The following is a 21,152-nucleotide window of genomic DNA, read 5'->3' on the forward strand; positions in this document are numbered from 1 at the left end:
GGAGATGAGTTAATCTAAAAATAAAGCAGTGGGAAAATATCAAAATTTGTAATGATTCGTTAATTTCACTGCTGTTGTGTGACGCTTTGTAGTTTCAAAACAATGGAAAAGATTTAATAACAATCATATATCTGCCTTCGAAATTTCCTGAATAATAACGGAATATTCACAAAAAATCATATATTCCATATATTTACGCTGAGGCATATTTGAAATTTAAAAATGCAATAAAATATTTCATTTATTTATATAGCTGAAAAGGGGATCAGCGTGAGAGGTTTTCAAAAGAAGAAATTATATGATTTTTAAAGATTTTAAAAGGAAAACTTTTGGTCAAAATCAAATAATAACAAATAACGTCTCGTCCTAAATATGAAATTTTGTTTTAAATTACGCATTGTTATGGAATAGCTGTAAATTATAGATATATAATTTCAAAGTTTAAAAACAAATGGTTTACTTAAACTGTTACGAAAATAAATGTACCCTGGTAAAATTCTGGGCAAACTCTCAGCCAAATTCCAGATTTTCAACAAATCAAACGGTTTGTAAAGTCACCATTAAGCACGTTGAGAGTTGCATGAGCTTTGTTAGCTCGTGAATTAGCTTGCGCGGAATTGATAGCTGTAAATAGAACTGAGGTGCGCCAAAATTCCCGTGGAATGTTTGCTCCGAGCATTTTATTTTTGCAGTCGCACGACAGTAGGGAGCGAGTGGGCAGGCAAATAAAAGGCGGCGAGAAAAATGTGCACACACAAATCTAGCAGAGAGACACGCACACGGGGCATACACAATCAACACAAATGGCTAAGCAGCAGAGAAAGGTAACTCACCTCCGACCACAGCGACATGATTGTCTGTCGATTCGGGAGGATTACCAGGGTTTAATTTTATTTCTGAAATTCGAAAAACCCTGTTTGAATGTGTCTCGCTTTCATATGAATGTGTCAAGAATGCGGATTTAGGTTCGCGTGTGCACGTAAAAATACAACGATAATGTTTCAAAACGTGGGTGTGTATTGGATGTTTGGTTAATCTGACCGGATGAGTGAGAGCAGTTGTAAATGCGAAATCTGTCTGTCCGTCCGTGTACACAAGTGAGGGCCAAATTCACCTATGTCACACTCTTTTGGCCCAGCAAACAGTGCAATTTGTGAAATCAATAGCTGCCATGGCGAAAATTCCACTTTGTCCCTGTGATTGAAAGGACCAAGTGGACACCGGATTACATCGAATTTAATAATCACCTTCGAAACGAACAAGCTGGTCTGGGAAAATTGGAAATCAATTTTGTAGCTGTATTGAAGTTAAAAATGCTGCGGCTCGGCTCATTTCCATATTTATGGAATATTTTCAAACGAAATTAATCACGAGGCAAAAAGTTCATCATCAAAAGAGTGAATTGTATAGTGGCGAGCCAATCTTCAGAGCAAATTACGCACGCACAGAGGCAAATTGATAACGACGTGGCGTGCGTTACCAGAAGAACAATGAATTAGTAATGAGACTTAAGCCGGCTGCCGGGATGTGTGTAGTACTTCTGGCATAATAAAAATGTTTTATGCATGATGTGCGCGCGACCTAGTGTATTTGTGCGAGTGTGTGTGTGTGTGTGTTTGCAGGCTCTGTCTTATCAGACGGAGGCTGTCTCTGTGGAAAAAGCGGAGCTTGCGGTTTGATGGATTATTTTATGCAGAGTTCTGCTAGCTAGCTTCTGCTTGGAAAATGGATAACTCGCGCGACACGGCAAACATATATACATATGGATCTGATCGAGTTCGCTTTTCACTTTGTACACGAGAAATGCAGAATATTTCTCCATCGGTATTCGAAGGTGTAAGAGTTTTTACTCTATGTCTGAACATATTGAAAGAACGTACAAATATGGAAAATGTGTGTATTGTGAACGAGAACGCAAAAGTAGGTGAATCGTTTTATAGATTAGACTGATCCATTTAAAGCTTAATAAAGTCATGGCTGCATCCACAAAGTGCATGAAGGCATTAACGCTGAGAATAACTTTTCTTTGTAATTTAATTCCATGCTATATCCAGACTTGAGTAAAACCTCTGCTCTTGCCTGCAGAATTTTGAAGAGATTTGGTGCGTGAAATCAATCCAGATTGCATAATTCATGGGAGCATTCTCATGCAGAGTGCAAGAAAGAGGATGAAACAGTAGAACACCGAGAAAAACGAGTGGGTGCTCAAAATTGCTTGATAACTATGTATCTCCATAATACAAGTAGTATACGTAGAGGTAGATAGAGAGCGTCATATAAAAGTATATACACAGCTCGACCTGCCGAGGCGTGCACAAGTCGAAGGGACAATAATGACAATTCCCTCTTGAGCAAAACTCACCGTAAAGTCTCAAAGTCCCCTCAGCTTTTCCTAATGAGTTGGTTGAGACGCAGTTGTAGGTTCCGATGTCGCTGTGGCTGAATTTGCGGATCACCAGAGACATGTACACTTTGTAAGTGGCTTTGCTTTCGGTGATCACGTACTTGGGCCTGAAACAAGGACATAGTTGCGAACAATGAATATTTATGTGGCTTGCCAAAATTAATCTTCAATCAGTCTCCAAAAGCGGGCTAGTTATATTAACGAACCTATCGCCCAGGACCGACTCAAAATAATCCAATGGCGGTGAAAATAGAAATTGCTCCAAATATAGTCTCAAAAAAGCTTTTGCACAGCTGAAAGGTTTAAATTAAACGTCCCTGAAAATTGCAACAGTGTTGCCTCAAGTGGCCTTATAACATTATTAAAAGAACGAGGGGCATAATAGAGCGTTGGTATGGTCTGCTCATATTTATGAATCACGTTTTTTCACCACTAGTGCCGCTCACGTCGCAACTGGCGCAAGGAAGCGGCAGACGGAAATATTTACACATCTGTGCAGTTTATCCGCGTGTTATCTCACACTGGGTTCTCTGCGTGGCTCACTTGGTATAAGATTTCCCGAGAAAAAAATCTGGGTTTACGCAAAATATAGATAAACAGGGTATCCTATCATTCCGGTCCCTCGCGTTTCAGTTTTATGAATTCCGGCGCAATTCGTCATCCCTCTCTCGCTCAAACTCGAAGATCCGTCGTCCCTGCCACTGCACCCACAAATCTCACGTCGCCTCTGAATTCGATCAGCAAACCCAATAAAAACAAATTCGCGACGCGTCGGTCGCTGGCGCTGCTGCTCTTCGGCAAAATAAACCCCTTTTTGTCGCTTGAGGTGCGAGAGAGGGCGAGGGGTTGCCTACGCGCCGCACAACTTGTCTCCAATAATTCTCGGATCACGTAGCACGAAAGGAGCCGGAACCAGCAGCCCTGCCTACGCCTCGCAGCCGCAATAAAGCCGGCTCGCGTTTAAAGCAGACGCACACGCCGCTCTTTATTTATCGATGTGCGCGCTGCTTTGAGGTGATACCAAAGACCCACAATAAGATTCCGCCGGCGACGAATATGGATAATATTTCTCTCGGCGGGGATGGATCATCCCCCTCATATTGCACGCTGCTCCCCCGCAATATCTCTCTCGTCGCCCCCTCTCACACAAGCTGCGCTTCCAGAGTAACCGCTCGGCGCAAAAAGTGCACGAGTGGGTGCTTATGCAACCCGCGCGTCCCGCGTGCACGGCAAAAAGCGGCTGCACTCGAGTTGCAGGCGTTTGCACCCGCCACTGCGTCCATTGAGTAAATGTTGCTCTTTCGGCACTTTTTCCGCTTGCCGGTGCCCCGACAACCGCTGCTTTTTACTGCCGCACTCGCTGCCGCAGTATTTTAAACCCATCTGACATGTTTTATTGCGATTCGAGGCTGTGAAATATAAATGCGAGCAGCTAGATGGATTTCAAACCCCATGTATATAATTGTTCTAAAATATATGATATAGACATGATAGAACAAAATACTTTGTATTATCTATTATAAAATATCAATGTGTAATGAATCCATTTTATTATTTAGATTTAAACCACCAGCATGTGAGTGATTTCAAATTTGGCTGAAATTTTTTAAATAATGAAACCTAAAACAAATATAATCCATTCCAGAATTTTGTAATCAAAGAAAAAATGTGATAATACGCAGTAAAACATCTTTTTGGCTGACCAATGTTCATCCTTCATTTAAGATTCCCACGGAAATGTAATTCATTTAGCAAAAGGAGAACCCTGTTTTCATTAATCTGCCAACCGATTCGTGCGATGCTCGCATTCTTGTGTTTCACTCATTCTCTTTCAGGAATTACCAGGGAAATCATTTGCCGACGAAGGAAGGTCGAAAAAGCGTCACTCAGAGCAACGGGGGCGAACGAAAAGGGAGGCAGAGAATTTTATTAGAAACATTCCTGGCCGTTATTTGCGAGGAGAGGTCCAACGGATGCCGGTCTATGATGAATGGGCGTAATTAAGGGCCACAAGAAAAGCTGGTGACAAGAGAATTATTATTACGAGAGGCCAGCCAGCGGGCCGGCCGTGATTGAATAAAGCAATAATAATGCAGCCGCTAGGTACGTGCCGGCGGCCGGGCGGTAATTATAATACGATGGTCATTAATTTAGCTGCACAAAAAGCAGACTTCCTCGCACGTGTGCGCGCAAGCCCTCTTTGTAACATTCAGACTGCTTTTTGCGCTTTTTGCACCGTGGCTAAATATTTTAATCTACTTCATTTATTATTTCCCGCGAGGGCCAAAAGCAACTTAGCGTTCTCACGGGGGCTGGAACTTTTTGCAAGCGGCAAATTAACCCGGCTTTTAGGCTCGTGCGAAACAAAATGCGGAATTCATCGAGGAATTAAAGAAAATTGCTCATTCATATACGTAGACTTGGGCAATAAGCCGCGTTTAATTGGTCTCGACGGGATGGCAACCGCAAAACAGGTCGATGTTTGAACCATTTTTACGTGATCTCAGGTATACTTGTGAGAGATACACCATTTGACAGTTTTTTTGCCTCTCTATAGCAGAGGAAAAGCTAATTTCAACAGCGCTCGAATAAACGACGCGCGTTTGTTTGCGCCGGCTTAACCGGCAAACAATGCCTTTTGTTTCGAGCGTGCGAATACCGCTGGAAAAAAGCACTCGTCGTGTCCGCGGCTTGTATTTCATCCGGCGTGCGCATGAAAGAGCAAAATTTTGCCTAATTTCTGCTCTTCCCCCTTTTTTTATTGTTCCCAGCAAACAAATGGACAAAAAGGTTCCGCAGTGAAAAAAATCAAATGAAATACAGTCAAAAGTTTACGACGCTTGAAAAGTAAAATGAGAAATATTCAAAAGCTTACCCGTTGAGCAGCATTTCACCTCTGTTCTTAACCCAGTAGTTAATAGTGTTGGGAAAGGCTTCCACGTAGCACTCGAGCTGCACGTCAGTTCCAAGTGGCGCACCCAGTAGCTGATTTGGCACTTTTACGACAGGTGAAACTGAAACACAAGCCGACGGGTGAAAAATTGATACTGGTTTCGTTTAAGGAATTTTAGAGACAATTTTTAATTCAAACTCATGTGAAAATATCTTATTGTAAATTATAATGTTATCATTTATCGGAACACATTGAGCTAAAAAGGCTATTGGTAGATTGATGCCAATGATGGCAGAGGCATTTCAGGTTGTCATAATTGTGAAATTGTTAATCAAATCTAGTGGTTTTGTTTAGTGCCACAAGCACATACACTACTTGCTGTTTTATCCATATATATATCTCAGGCTATACTCAACTAAAAAGCAAAAAATCGCAGGCTTCCGACAGTTTGTTTATTTTGCGGACACAAATAATTTTATAATTAATCACGGCAACTAGCAAATGTTCTTGATGAGGTAGAGCGGTAATTGCGAGGGGGCGTTTTGATTATATCAACTACAGTCACTCAGAGACGTTTACAAATGAATGATTAATTAATTAACTGGCGAGAAGCACAAAATTTTAGTTGAGAGAGAAGGCAAAGCAATGTCAAGGCTCTCTCTCCTCTCGGCTGGCTTCTCATTATTTTCCACGTATAGCTGCGGGCTGTGAGCTCATTCTAATTAAATGTGGCCACAAAGTGCAGCGCCCGTCGAAATGTACTGCACGAAGCAGATAGAGCACCAGTAACGTGTATTGACTGCATTGTTCCTTTATCATCAGAGGGGAGCTTTGATTGAAACAGTCCATTTGCGCGCCAGCTGCTTTTTTCCTCTCGGCGGAGAATCACCGAAGCAAGGCTTCTCTCGTGGCTTAATATTCATAGCGGGCGCTGTCGCCGCGCCAGAGCAGTCAAATGAGCTCTAATTATGCATTCACTTCATTATTAAGCTTCAATTGCACACCGGACCGACACACACACACGATTTTATTTCACCGCGTACTCTCTTTTCGCTGACATTTTACACAGGCGGGTTTTAAATTAATTACACGCTGGTCGTAGAGATCTCCAGCTACGCGCGCTTCGCGTTCAGCACGGCTTTGCGAAAATTTGCATTTTGTTCATCACGGACACATTTTTTGGATTCACTAAGCTGGAAAGATTATTCCATTCTAGTCGTCAATCTGAATATTTTAGAGTATACTCTATCGCGCCTTTCCTGCATTGTTATTTAAAATATTTTATATTTTAGGAACGCTTAATACTTGCATGGATTTTAGTGGAAACAATTAGCAAAACACATTCCGCCACAAAGCTATCATTTTATTATCATAAAATAGGGCGCAGCGTATTTAGACTGCGACGCACATACGCGCCAAATGGGACCATATATTTTATCGGGCCACCAGCATCTATTTATCAGGGCAAAGTAGCTGGGAATGAGCCGCAAATAAAGCAGCCAAATCCGGTTGATATGAAAAAGGGAGCGCGTGCTTGCTCTCCTAAAACACTTTATGATATATTTTCTGCCGTCCGGCTCTTTTTACTTCTTTTTCCCAAGATCGGTGTGCGATAAGGGACGTGGGATGAAAAAGCGGCTCAAAAAGAACAAAAGGCCGGCCGCAATTTATTCGCTGCTTGGTTCGGTGGTAAGAATAATGAGCGAGACTTCATATACTGCACGCCGGCGGTGGCAGCCGATCAGATCTTGGCCAAATATTTACCGAGAGCAAACAGCGTTGTCGTCAGCCAGTGTCTAGTTATATACGTTGTAAATTTCGCAAGTTCGGCTCAGCGTAGGGGAGGCATAAATTGATTTTGCGCGCAACTTTACGAGCCCGACATGGGCCTTCTCGATGGCTCATTTATGCCACGTCGCTTTATCTCGCTCCGTCAAAGCGGTCCCTGTAGACCTGACACCTAATATTATTTCCAAAGTCGAGGTGTAAAACGATATAAACTCATCATTGCTGATCGCATCTTTAAAGAATATATCTTAGCATATTTCTTGGCCATTTTTTATTATTATTAAACTGGTTGTGTTCATACAGTTTCCAAAAAATCAAATTTAATTCGTTTTTTTGTGCTTCAAGAAACAAAACGGGTGGCATTCATTATTCAAGGTACAATTGCCTAGATTGTACTTTTTTGCTCGTTTCCCATCTGCATACAAATCGTGCTCGTTTAATTACATTGCTGGCCATAATAGTGAAAGCGTTGTGCACACGAGAGGGAGGTTGTATGTACCTGTGCTCTCTCTTTATCTTTTATTATTCAGGCGCGCCAGGTAAAAGTATTCAAAGCAATTTACGGCGAATTGTGATGCAGGATCCCATTAGAGTAGAAGCAATTCCAGCATTTGAAACGTGCACGTGCAAGAGGAGAACACGAAAGAAGAGCGAAAGAAAGGAAGAAATATTTGCGCAGCCCGCGAGACAGCAATTCCAGACTCCCGCCCACTCTCACCCAAGCTTCCACGTGAGGGTGGCAGCAACGTCGCATGACAACCTTTAAACGATCAGTAATGCAATTTTACAGCAACTTAATCGATTTCCAGTGAATGAGAACCGTCTTCAACGAATATTCCTCCACTTCTAAAAATATGAAATTACACATTTGTATTTATTTTCTTCTGTAATATTTAAATCGTAATACAAACGTTTAACGATCACGACTTTGTATGCAGATATTTAATTTTTATAACTTAATTTTAAATATTTGAAAGCTTTCGCTTTCAGAGTTACTCGTTTTGAAAGTGAAGCGATATAGCACAGTAGAAATACCCAAAGAATCCACTAAATCAGTCCCATAAATTTGGTTTAATAGATAGGTGTTTAATAAACGAAATTAATTAATTAATTAATAAATTTGGTTTCTTGCAACTGCACAAGTTTGATTTTTCTGTGACCTCTGGTCTACTCGATTCATAAAAATGCGTAAAAATTGCGCTTAGTTAAGACAGCAGAGACTATCAAAGAAGAACCTATAACGGTTTGAGGTAGTTTAAATATTATTCAAAATTCCCTTAATTGCCCTTGAGAAGGAAATCTCATTTTTGATAAGTTAAAATATAAAAATAATAAGGTAAATAGAATACTAGCCATTATTTAAAAATATGAGCTATACTCTCACCAAATCAACTGTTATGTTTTTGTTTATTTAAGGTTTTATATTGTTTATGTTATAAAAGATTTTATAATCTCAATTCTCATCACTCATACGGTGGTGTCTGTTCAAAGTCTGACAAAAAACTCTAGTCCTCAAATTGCCAGTCTATATCGCCACGATATGTGGTGTTCAAAGTGATGTAAAAGTAGACCAAGATATTTTCCCCTGATAAAAAATTGACGAAAGAAATAAGGGTAGAAGAAATGGAACGAGAAGAAGTACTCACAGTTGACGTTGAGGATGATTCTTTTGCTGACGGCGGGGGGGACGTCGTTGGAGGCGATACAGAGGAAAGCTCCCATCTGCCTGCGATCCAGCCGCCAGAAGTGCATCAGGCTGCCGTTATATGTGTCCACTAAAACAACAAATGACCTCGGCGTGATATCAATTCTGTATTATTCCTCGGCCGAGTGACCGCGAGAGCAGATAGAGTGAATTTTCCGCCTCGGGAGGGAAAGAAGGAATACGGAGGCAGTGGTGCGGAAAAGATTTATTTGAAAGTCTAATTCCCGCGGCCCCGTTTTCTGTAGCATAACCACGCGGCGCCGACGGAAATTTTTATCCAATTTATACCCCCCGGTTGCTGGAATAATAATAAAAAGAAAATTCCATTTGTCTTATTGGTTTGGCCTACGCCAACTTTTGGGATTTTTAACATAGACGCGCCTCTGAGCTGAGATTCAATAAAGCATCCATTATTCAAGAGTGAAATCTGCTGTAGCCTCAAGACTCAGTCAGAACTGCTCTTGCTTCGAGACTCGACTCACTCACTTAATGCGCCCTTTCTGCAGTTATTAAAACGTTCGTTTGGTTAGCTCTCACCGACAGCTTGGAGCATCTGGATAAGGATAATCGCTTCCTTCTGCTCCGTTGCAAAATGTAGAGGATTTCAATTTAAAAATATAATAGCAGATAGAAGGAGATCTCAAAGAGGCGCGATGGAACTTGGAATGAAATTTATCAGCTCTAAGTGCAACGATTCTGAAAACTAATTCCCTTTTTTTAACTGTAAAGAATAAAATGTAATAATAACCGGAGTTTTCTATTTAAAAATATATTTAAATTACATACAAGCCAAATTTGATTTGATAGTATACAGTTCCTTCCCTTAAAATTCAAGTGCCACCGATCTTTATAAAAAATATTATTTGGAGGAGCAAAATTTAAAAAAATTCATAAATTTAACCAATTCAACCAAACATTTTTCGTACGTGAGCGTCCAGATCATTTTAAATATTCATTAATAAATGTTAGAAATGAACCAAATTTGGAGTAGAACGTAATAACATTGAAAATTAATGGCATGAGCCGAAAGCTATGTGTGTGAGAAGGTTGTAGGGAATTAGGGGAAAAATCCCGGCGCGTATGCATACAAAGCCGTTAATTAGCAAACATTTAATCAAGGGTAGAGGGGAAAAAGAGCAAGGCCGCGCATATTATACATGCACGGCCTGGAAAGCGTCCAGATGGTCTCGTAATATCGTAAAAGCGAACGCGCGGCGTTTAATTTCACACATTATGCACGTGCATGGCAGCAAAAGTACGGTGTTTGTTGCACTCAAGAGCAAGGGAGACGGAGAGAGGGCGAAAAACGAGTGAGAGAGGCGAGCGAGGTGCATGAAATGCAAATTGCGTTCGCCAGCTAGTTTATCCGGTCGCCAAGAAACGCTGCAAAATAATCCTCTGATACGCGAAATGACTGCAAAGGATTGTGTCTCACCCATTTATTATCATTGTGGCGTTCTTCTGTTTGAATTTGAGTCTAAAATTGTTTGTAAAAGGAAAAATTACCAACCAGATTCTATTTTTTAATGAATGGAAGCACTAATTTTCAATATTTGTACGCAGTAATTTTGGTAGATGAAAAATAAATTATTTAACTTGATTAAAGGAGAAAACAATTTTATTATGTTCATATTGATCATGAAATATTTTTCAATGACGACAATACTCGAGATTGGATATTCCACGGTGACTTAACCCTCGTTGCTATTACCGTCATTTATGTTATATATTTTACATTTTTAAAAGTTTTGTTTAATCACTTACGCATGTATATTATGTTATGCTTCAGGGAAATTATGACTACAATGATTTTTTGGGATCATGCGGGAGACCCAGGAGTTTATCCAGCGAGAGAGTGAGCAGCACACGCGGAACAAAAATCCGCGCTCGCCGCCATGCATACCAAATGGCGCGCGTCCTCTCTCTTGCGCTCCACTGGGCTTATTTTTTCACTTATGAATAATAATACGGCCATTAAAGCAGCGTAGATTCAAGCACACAATTGCATTTTACTCGCTTCCAACTGCAATTAAAGAGCTCCGAAAACGGCTTTTGGCAGCACCACATCGGCGGTGTGAGGCTTTGCGCTGACGTGAACTACCCTTTAATTTTCACAGCAGGGGACTTTCTCCAATATTGCTTTTTCCGCACCAACGCACGCGTCTTTAATTAAATAATTGATCGGGTTTCCGATTATTGCTTGTCGGGCTTCAGTGCTATGCCCCTTTTATGTCTCCACCAGCGCGCACGTATTTTCTTTTTTACTCATTTTGCTGTCACCTGAAAGCGTGACTGGCGCTGCTGAAGAATTCAAAGTGCTTAAAATTAGAGGTAGATATTTAGGGGAATTTTTAAATAACATGGTGTGTTGGACGTATAACTTTTATAATGGGGTTTTTCTTTTCAGGGATGATTTCCTTTTTTTAATTTAAAACCATTGTTTTAGAATTTTGCAGGTTTGGTAGAAAGTAGGAGTGAAAAATGCTTTATGTTACCTTTCATAATTTCTCTCAAGCCTTTCCGTATCAATATTGGATCACCATCCTCTCTCCTCCAGGTAATTCTAGGTGGTGGATGACCTGTTGCTCTGCAGACCAAGGTTGCATTTTCTCCTTCTTGCACAGCTTGATCTACACTCGTTTCGTCATACAGGATGTCGGGAGGAACTGCAACAAGACACCAATCAATTGCATAGGTATACCTCTATTTGGTTTGAGAGCAGTAAACAAATGCGGAAATTTAATCAGCGAAAATGTTGCTAGGATTTTTTTCACACTCACACTATATTTAGATGCAGTCACTGAATAAGTTTGTCTCGCCTGTTTGTTTTTATATTATTTGTATTTTTAATCAAAACCTGATCGATCCTTAACTTTTCCACTTTATTCAGCTAATTTAGAGCCGTTATAAAAAACGACGCAAATCCTTAATTTGAAGTAAACACGCAAACAAGCCGTTTTTAGATCAGCAGAAAAGTGTGCTTTGCCCAACTCACGAGTAAACTTCTTAATTCAAGACGCTATTCGCCTTAACAACTAAGCAAGTTGTACACAAAAACACCCGACGCCCAGCGGCGTAAGCGGCCTTGCATAATTAAACACGACTTTTCGTCATAAGAGACACTTAATTAATCTCAGCATAATTAACCGCGTCGGAATTAATTTGCCCCTGGCTGTTGCTTCTCGCGGATACATTTTGCACGACTTCCACTCGGAAACGCAGGTGCGTACGAGTGAAACAACACTCGCTGCTGTAGTTACTGCACACGGGAGGGGTGCAACTGCAGGGGATGATGCGACCCCTGGGCGCCCCTCACGACAACGGCCGCGCGCGCTTTTACGACCCAGCCAGACCAGACTTTGTTTATTTTTGCTCTGGCAGAGGCTGCTGATGGCAACAAAAAGTAATTATCATAACGTGTGAGGCCCACTCGGCCATTGGCGCAATCTTCAGCTACAATAATTCCACTGCGTGCCGCCGCCGCAAAGGGCAAATGGACTGCTTTAAAGGGGTGTAAACTATGAAACGCAATTAACTCAGCACATTCGCACACACATATGAATGTACACGCCTGCGGCCGCCGAGCTGCATGCATACGCGTGGCAAGGGCTTTTCAATTTGCACTCTTGTCCGACCTCTGCTTAATTAATGTCTTGAAAGCTGAACAAATTTTTCGTGTTAACATATATGAAATTTCAAGTTTTATTTTGAAAATACTCGTTTTGATGATTTCTCTGTTTGTATTCCAAAGCGTTTATCCTTTGCAGTTTGTTTAATAATATCATAGTATGTATTGGTTTAGATAAGATCTGAATAATCGGTAGATTTTCGCAAAAGCATTGCGCAAAATATCTCTTAACGAAAATACAAACAAAAGCCTAAAATTAATTCACTCAAAAAAATCTTTATTTCAATTCCATTTATTTTTGGGGTTGCATACTGGCTCAGCGTTTATGTGCGTCTTATATAACGATAATCTAGAAATCATGGATTCAAAAGTTAAAAAATGTGTATTTTGACCATGTATGCCTCGAAACTCAAATGGTCAAATTATATTTATATGCACTTCTTAACGGTGATTACAGGAGAGTTGAATTTGAAATTACAATGGGAAACTGAATTTAACATTAGAAACGTGAGGATTTTTCCTGATCTATATGAATAAAAGGTTTTGATTTATAACTTACTTATAGATGATAAACCAACGACCAAAAAGACTACATACATGGAGGACCAAATTTATACATGATGTCTTGTACACTTAACTTGAACTTTCTAATTTTCTTGCTGATTTTTTTCTAGGACTTCTTCGCTGTACTTGCAAAGTCAGTTTTACAAGTCTTTCTACGTGTTGCATAGTTAACTGTCTGGATTTAAAAACTATAGGCTTTTTTTCAGTTGCAGAGAACGTGAATATCGTTCATCTAATATGAGAAGCTTCATTAAGATAAATCTTTATAAAATGTGTAAAATATGATACATATTGCTGAAGCACTTCGCGTACAATACATTTTTCATAATAAAGTTCAATTTAAACATATTTACTGTGATTATGTCTTTTGTTTTACAGGAATAATCGGGGAAATATCTAAAATTACGAATTCCAATGAAGTCGAATTTAATTCAATTTAATTCACTGAATTAATACGTACATTTTTTATGGTAATCAACTGGTGTATTTTCACCCTTAAATGGTAAATCAGCTGGAGTCCATTATTTTACTTAAAATTGGTGGTTAATGTTAGCCTCGGCATTACTCGGAATAATTGCAGACAAAGAGCATGGTGTAATTCTACAACGTTCCTTACAAACAGGAGGCGTCTGAGAATTTCCACGTTGACGCGTCTCCTCTCTAGCACAATTCACCCGAGGGGGTGACCAAAATCCTCTCCAAATAATGTAATAAATAAATTACGACGTGTCGGCCAATCATGAGTCGACCTCCCCTGCAGCCACTGCATCCCCGGCGGTCATTACGTTTCCCGTGTCTCGCCCATTTCAGAGTTTGTGTCTGCCTGCAGCGCTGGGGATGCTGATTTAGAGGAAGCAATTACGGAGGCGAATTCCCTCCTTATCAGCGAGGGCTAGACGGCGCGTGCGTTGTTAAAAGCGCTAATAACTGCTGCTCAGATGGATGCATGAAGATAAGCTGTATCATCGCGCAGATGTCTCCGATCCCACGACCCACTGCCCGATCCATGTCTTGGCTGAGAAAGTGCATGTGTGTGCGCGCGTATCGCATGCCAATTAGTATTTGAACACTATTGTTTATGTTTCTGTGTAACTCAAAGTTTGCTTCCCTACTGCTCGAGTGTGTTGCAATTACAAGAAGTTGTACTTTTGACGGGGCAGGGGCGCGGGGGCGCAGGAGTGTTTTAGTGCGGAGGGGTCTGCCATGGACGAGAACTATAATTATCTATTATGGATCACGTTTGTTTCGCAATTACAAGTGGAAGAGGAAAGTATATCACAAAATGCACTCTCCCTCCGTTTCAATGAAATCAAAAACAGAAAACCTTGAACTTTGCATGAAGAAAAAAATCCATTGCATAATCTTGAACTTTTGATCGACAATTTGTTTTTTACTGCTGTTAAAATTTTTCAACGAAAATAACATTTTTTGATTGGTTACCTATAGAGTATCAAAATGGTAGTGTACACTTTTCAACGTGGAAATCCCTTGAATTGGCAAAACACTAATCATCCCGGAAATTTATGAAAAATTGCGAATGAAGCACAATAAATCGCTGACTTTTCATCGTCTCTATCTCCACAAGCCTGAATAGGGCGTATATTTTTTATTTTGCAGATAAAATGAGGCATGTGCGATTTGCTGCGCATAATTTATGCTGGAGGCACTTAAGAAACTAATAGCATTGGGCGGCCGCAAAATGCCGCCGCGAACACACACTTTTTGGCTTCTGGCATGGCACTTTTATGATTATTTTATGCCGGATTCTACGAATGACTGCCTCTTTCTGCTGAAAAGGGAGACAGCCAATTTTGGTATTTATTACAAAAAGCAGCTTTGCGAGTCGGTCTGCCGCCTCCACACGAAAAAGAAAGAAGAAAGCAAGCGAATCGCAATGATAAACCATAATACACATTTATATAGGAGCAAAAAGGAGACGTCGAGGGAGAAGCTGCTGCACTCTCACACACAGAGAACATTCTCTTTGGGGAAAACAAGCCGACGCAGAGCATGAAGCACTCTTTTTGAGAAGGGGTTCTGTTTTTTATGTCACTTCTGTCAATATAAACTATTTTTCTTTATTCGTCCGCCAACGCCAGTGCCATTTTTCCAGCACGCTCTGTTTCCTAAATTGTGTGTCTTTGCGCGACTGCCGGGGAAACAAAACAGCAACACACACTCGATTTGGAATCAAATATAATGGAAAAACAACGTTTGCCAAAAGAAAATCCGCCTGCCAGATTACGACGACTCAGCTCTCCCGTTCGCTTTTGTTTAGTGTGTCGCGCTCGCGAGTAGGCAAAAAATGGACGAAAAATTGCGTGTTGCCTTGTTTGTGCACATGGCATAGGCAAATTTACGACGCGTCGCAAATTGGACCCTGTGTTTACTACGATAAACAGCAACGTGGCCAATTTGAAGGCAGACACGCTTTATGATGCGATGGATTCTTTTGAAACTACAAACGGTTCATAAGTATTACTCGATTCTCTATATGAATATCAATTGAGTTAAGGAGTCTTTTTCGTGCAAAGTGACGCGCAATTCACAAATTTTTATACACTGAATCTCAATGTGATTTAACAACGCAAAAAATCATTCAATTAATTAACAGTTTAAAATTTTATGTTTTTTTTAATATGCTTGTAACAAAACTAGAACTTGAGTACTTTATACAGAGTTTCTGCCAATATCCAGCAATCATGTCTTCAACTTCCTTTGGAAAGCAAGGATCCTTGTACAACATCCCTTCCAATTATAGTATGGATTTGAAGAAGGAAATTAAAAAAATTAATAAAATTCACTGCTGAATTTTTTTCTTCTGCACCAGCTTGATATAAAGACAAAGAAAGAGAGACTGCTGCTTTGAACTAGGAAGCTGGTGCCCCAGTTGGATTAAAATTTGTGAAAATTCACTCGCGCACGAATACGACAAAAGCGCTTTCAAGCGGCAGACGTGAGCCACCTAAATAATTCAATAACGCTTGAAGGAAACTTAATTTCACTGACATCTTTCTCAACCCTTCTGTCACACTCCCTGTGTAAAATTTCACGGCACGGCGTGTGCGCCGGTGTCGATTTTCACTCCTCCTGCTCTCGTCTCTGCAGGGAAAAAACATCTTCTCACTCTCGCGGAATGTGTGAAAAGATTTCACGCTCAAGAAATCCGTGGTGCGGCTGGATTTGCGCACGAGGAATGCAGCCTCTCTCGTTCTTTCGTTCTCACTGTTTCACCGAGGCTGTTTCTCATGAGAAATTCAGCTCGTTCACTCAGAAAACAAGTGCACGGCGGAATAAACGATGAGCTGCAGCTTTTCTCCTTTCTATATTTCCCGCCGGCCATATAGTTAAAACAATTGATTTTCCTGCAAGTATACAAAGTTTTATTACCTCTTCCGACGGTGAAATTAATTTGTCTCTCGTTGTATGAATATGCAGGGGCGTGTGTGACTTCAAAGGATTAAACAGCTTTGCAAGCGCTGCAGGGACACACATATAAATGCCGGCAGCTGGCACGACACTTTTTATTTCATAATCCGGAGTTATGGCATTAAGTAGCAGCTCGCCGACAGTAAACGTGGATGTGTGTGCGCAGCGTCCACCCGCTGCATATAATTTGCACTCTCGGCTCAGGTCAGCAGCTTGAAGCAATGAGTTAATTGCATGAATTGTGCATCGCTGTTTGCGTGCTTGATATATCAAATTCAAAGTCAACATTGCCTCGCTACTGTTGATAATAGCCGTAATTTTTTTATAAATTTAATATAAGATAGCAGGAAAACGCAATATCGAGAGAGATTTTTATTAAATAATTTTCTACTTGTGAGAGTGAGGAAAGCAGTGAAAATTATACCCGGCATTGCAATGGAGAAAAAGGAAATTTTCTCATGCGCTGAGATCTATCATGTACAAAAGTAAATTGTAGCGCGCAGAACACCATTTCTTGCCCGCAGATTCAAGTGTGCCGTCGCGTTTTCGTTTACGCGAACATATATGAGGTCCTCCCGCGGTCATTTTTTGCCGTAGCAAAATTGCACGGTTCCGTGGCGGCCTCTCTGACCGCAACAACCCTTCCTTCTCTATTTGCCTTACAAATTGCCACGCACATGCAAGAAGCAGGCAAATAACACACGCGGAAACATATGTACATACATCCCATAAAAGGGAAGGGGAGCGGAGGGATGCTTCTTGGACCAGTTCCGCTTTTGTTTCGCCAATCCTTTTTATGCGATTTGATTATATTACTATCTCCATTATTGTCAATTGCCTTTTTATTGCTGCTGCAGGAGTCCCCTCATTCCCTCTCACCCTTATTTTCTGCGCATAAACGCCCAAGTGCCCACTTTCCAAAGACCCTTAGACGAGAGCAAAAATAAACTCGCGTTTGCCAATGGCAATGAAAGGATGCGATAGACGTCCAATATTTTGAAATTATCGTCTTTCCTTTGCGGCAAATCGATTAGAAGATAAATTCACACCAGATAGCAACGATCTTGGAGACTTATTAGAAAATAATTAAGTTTTAGCGATATTTTATGCATCACTAACATTCTATTATAAATAGTTCAAGATAATCAGTTACTCTTATTATCTTGTGAGAATAAAAACTAATACAAAGATTTTAGTAAAAATATCACGATTTTTTTAACTATTTCGTTTTTTCTTTTCCCTTATTTAAAATTTATTAAACAGAGGTTCTCTGTCTTTTCCTGTCCCTGCAGCGATACTCCGTCATTATTAGTTGAACAAACTTAATTTGATCATCATGGTTGTGAAAAGTTTGTCTTGTGCATATTGTAACTTACTTCCTCGTTCACGTAACCAAACTGAGTTTGTGCGCGTTGAAATAACAATGGAGCATTTTTCTGTGAGCAATATAGCTGTAGAAGATTTTATTGCTAATATTCTTGGACGGAATGTACGAGAATATATATTATATTTTTCCCTGTAAGCTCTGTTTTATAATACAAACAAGAACTCAGTTAGAAAGAAATATAGAAACTTTCATTAAGAGCTCATTAAAGATTCGGCTTTATTCTCTAACACTTGAGAAATGATCTTTAAATTGGTGTTGGTTTCTTCACTTAATTAAATTAAATTGTTTATTGCAATAGAAGTTGTTGCCATTTCAACACATCTCAATAAATGACTTTTTTCTCTAACATCCCAATGTACCAAATCGAAATGAATTGGTTTGTTAAAATATAACCAGCCTGTTCTTAAGGCATTCTCAGGGGGTGATGCGTAATTTGTCCGAAAATAAATTTTTCAAAATTCAGGAATCTGGAATTAGTCCCAACGAATCGGAAATTGTCCGAATGATTGGAGTTTATCCGAAACGGAATTGTCCAAATGAATTCATTATTCATATCAGAAATTGACATAGAAAATATAATTGAGTGCTATATAAGGTGTTGCTTTTGAGACTTATTTATTTCCTCTCACTACAAAATCAGTTGATGTCAAAGAGAAAAATCATCAAATATGTTGTAGCCTATCCAAATATGAATTAGCCTTTTCAAATGTCAATCAAAAGCCAATGAGTTCAACTTAAGTCAGAATCAGGTTCGTGGAGCTTGTGGCTTGTGGCTTGTTGCTTCTTTAGGCTGATCAAGAGAGCTTCACTCGCAGGATTGCATGTCCGTTCCAGAAAACCTTCATCAAGTTATTTCGTTAATCACGCGGTGGACTAGTCCTAAATAAGATTCAGATTCAGAAAGTATTTTATTTTTGTTTAAGTCGATATTATTTTTTAATATAGACTCTTCTCATTCTAATTGTCCTTTTACCATACTACATAAGGTCTTCAGATTTAGAGCATAAGCCAGTGCACTGGTTCTCACTGACTCTAAAAATTCATATGGTGATTTTAAAATGTACTTAATTAAATATCGTGTTTTTTATGAATTCATGCCTATGAATCGTCAGCAGTTTGAGTGTGGAACCATTCAAATTTTCGAACAATTTCATTTCCGCACAAAATTTTTTTTTTGACAAATTCCATTTCTGCTTTCGAATAAGATACTTTTCAGATAATTTCCATTTCGGACAGAGTTCAGCCGTTTAGAAAATTCCCGATCCATTCAAATCAAAAACCTTGGTGCGGGATGGCGAGAAGATGACCACATTGGACACAAGCTCCTCTGCGGTCGCTTGGGCCCCATGATATCCGCTCAGTGGTTTTATTGGGACCCGGTGAGCACAAAGCCCACAGAATGTGCTGGGCAAGGCACTAAAATTCCTTTTTATGGTAAAAATGTATAATACTATCATCAATTTCCGTGTTTTGTATCAATAAATCCTAAACTGAGAGGAATAGAAAAATGCTCGGCGGTCCCTAGAGCGCCTCTCGATTTAATAGCAATTCACGTGATCCCCCAACCGAGCGGAAAGTGAGCAGCAGAATGTGGCGAGAATAAGTTTCGATTGCGACGGCGGGGTGCACACGTGTTACCAAGGGGAAAGGCCACAAATCGCCGAAATTTGATTAATCCTCGGCACAAATAGAGCAAATAAGCGCCGGGGCACACACACACGCCCTGCGTAATGTAACGCAATTTGTTGTCGGCACGCCAGCCGCAATAATGGAATTTGAAATACGACTCGCTTGTCCTGTGTAGGACCAAAGAATAACTGCGCTGGCCCACATTCGGAAGGCGGAAAAGGTCGGCGGACTGATGAGAAACGGACCCGTTCCGCCAAGATGAAGTGGTTCTCGTATATTTTCACTCGCATCCGTCATAAATATTGTTTTATCTCGGCTCAAAAACTGTTGTTGGCTTTGCAGAGGAAGGTGAACTTCCAACATTTCGTGTTTCCGAGCGAGTTTGGTGGATTAAATGGCTATATTTCCAGAGGCACTTCGCAATGCATCATTTGTTTTTTTGCTCGACTCTCTTCATCAAGCTTTCAAACGAGAAGCTTTACCTGTAAATGTGTTTCCCCTAGTTACGACCCGCAGCAAAAGGAAGTACACAGCACATCAAAAGGGCCAATTTGCACATTTCGACGTCTGCACTTTTAATTCTATAGATCTTGAACCAATCAGTCCTTTGAGTCATCAGAGCGTCAACCCTTCGGAACCGTCATGAAATTTGTATGCACACGGCGTGCGCCCGTTGATGTGTTTATGTCAATATTTTCTCTTTCATTGAGCGAGTCAAAGAAAGTCAGCTTTGAAGTCACAGGAGAACTCGGAGCAGTTCAGTTCGTTAAGATCAATCTTGGTGGGAATTCGACTTCACAGGAAAATGAGCTGGGAGAAGGAGCCGCTTGCTCTCCTCAAATTGGATGCTGGAAAAATTTGTGCCGCGTCAGCTTTATATGCCAACTGCAGCGGAAGAACTGACTGAGAGCGAGCTAGACGGCCGACGAGTTCGTTTATTTTCGACGGTGGAGTCACCGTTGCGAAACGTTTATTCTTCCCGCAGCCCTGTGAAACGTACGTGCACGTTTGAGCGCACGGTCCAAGTCATAAAAGCAAACCGCATCAATTGAGGTTTTACCCGGTTCAACTAAAATGCAAATGTGCGCAAGAGAAAAAAATTGTGCTGCAGAGACTAAATTAGAATTGCTATACTCGATGCAGCAGAGGTGGAAATCCGTGTTTGGGTTCCATCCAAATGGAATGTTTGGTGGGTCGCCCTCATTGAATAACGGCATGAAAAATTTTAGGATGACCGAAATAGATCTCTACAAATCAAGCTTTTGTTTTTGTCTAGAAACGTCAATGACACTTCTGTTTTACAACTTTGTTTGTGTCAGCTGCAAGAGGCGCTATTTCGATACACTCAATCAATGCTTGGTAAGACTCTTTTTTCCTTCTATCCACTTTTGGCTTGTTTATTTTAGAAACAAAGAGAGCGCACACACGTCAATAGCACCCGGCGAAAACAGGAGGAAACAATTATTAATAAAACACGTGGAGCGAACATTGTGCGGCTCTTCCACTCGAGGCAATTACGCCATCTCAACACCTTTGTTCGCCACAAAGCGGGCGAAATCTTAACGAAGAATGCGAAAAATGGCGCACCGACCACCGGAATTTTGTTAATTAGTGCGCACAAAGTCGCTCCCTCTTCGCTCCGTCCTTCGCGCCAACGTCACTACATTTACTTGTCTTCGTTTCCTCATTAAGCAAACCAAAAGAGCGCAGTGAGCGGGGTTCGTT

General features: G+C 40.5%; 1 protein-coding gene across 2 annotated transcripts in view; it reads right to left on the reverse strand.

Moving 5' to 3' along the window:
* LOC135936202 (lachesin-like) overlaps nt 1-21,152 on the reverse strand; it is a 92,517-nt gene that overhangs the window by 1,477 nt on the left and 69,888 nt on the right. The window contains exons 4-8 of one of the 2 annotated variants that reach the window (XM_065478943.1): nt 11,286-11,456; nt 8,732-8,860; nt 5,280-5,418; nt 2,363-2,511; nt 834-896 (exon numbers count right to left, since the gene is read on the reverse strand). In XM_065478943.1, the coding sequence (XP_065335015.1) occupies nt 834-896; nt 2,363-2,511; nt 5,280-5,418; nt 8,732-8,860; nt 11,286-11,456 (651 nt within the window). The remainder of the gene's footprint in view (nt 1-833; nt 897-2,362; nt 2,512-5,279; nt 5,419-8,731; nt 8,861-11,285; nt 11,457-21,152) is intronic. The other variant, XM_065478944.1, reaches the window with a different exon arrangement.

This window comes from Cloeon dipterum, chromosome 2, assembly GCF_949628265.1.
Source record: "Cloeon dipterum chromosome 2, ieCloDipt1.1, whole genome shotgun sequence".
NCBI classification, from domain to species: domain Eukaryota; kingdom Metazoa; phylum Arthropoda; class Insecta; order Ephemeroptera; family Baetidae; genus Cloeon; species Cloeon dipterum.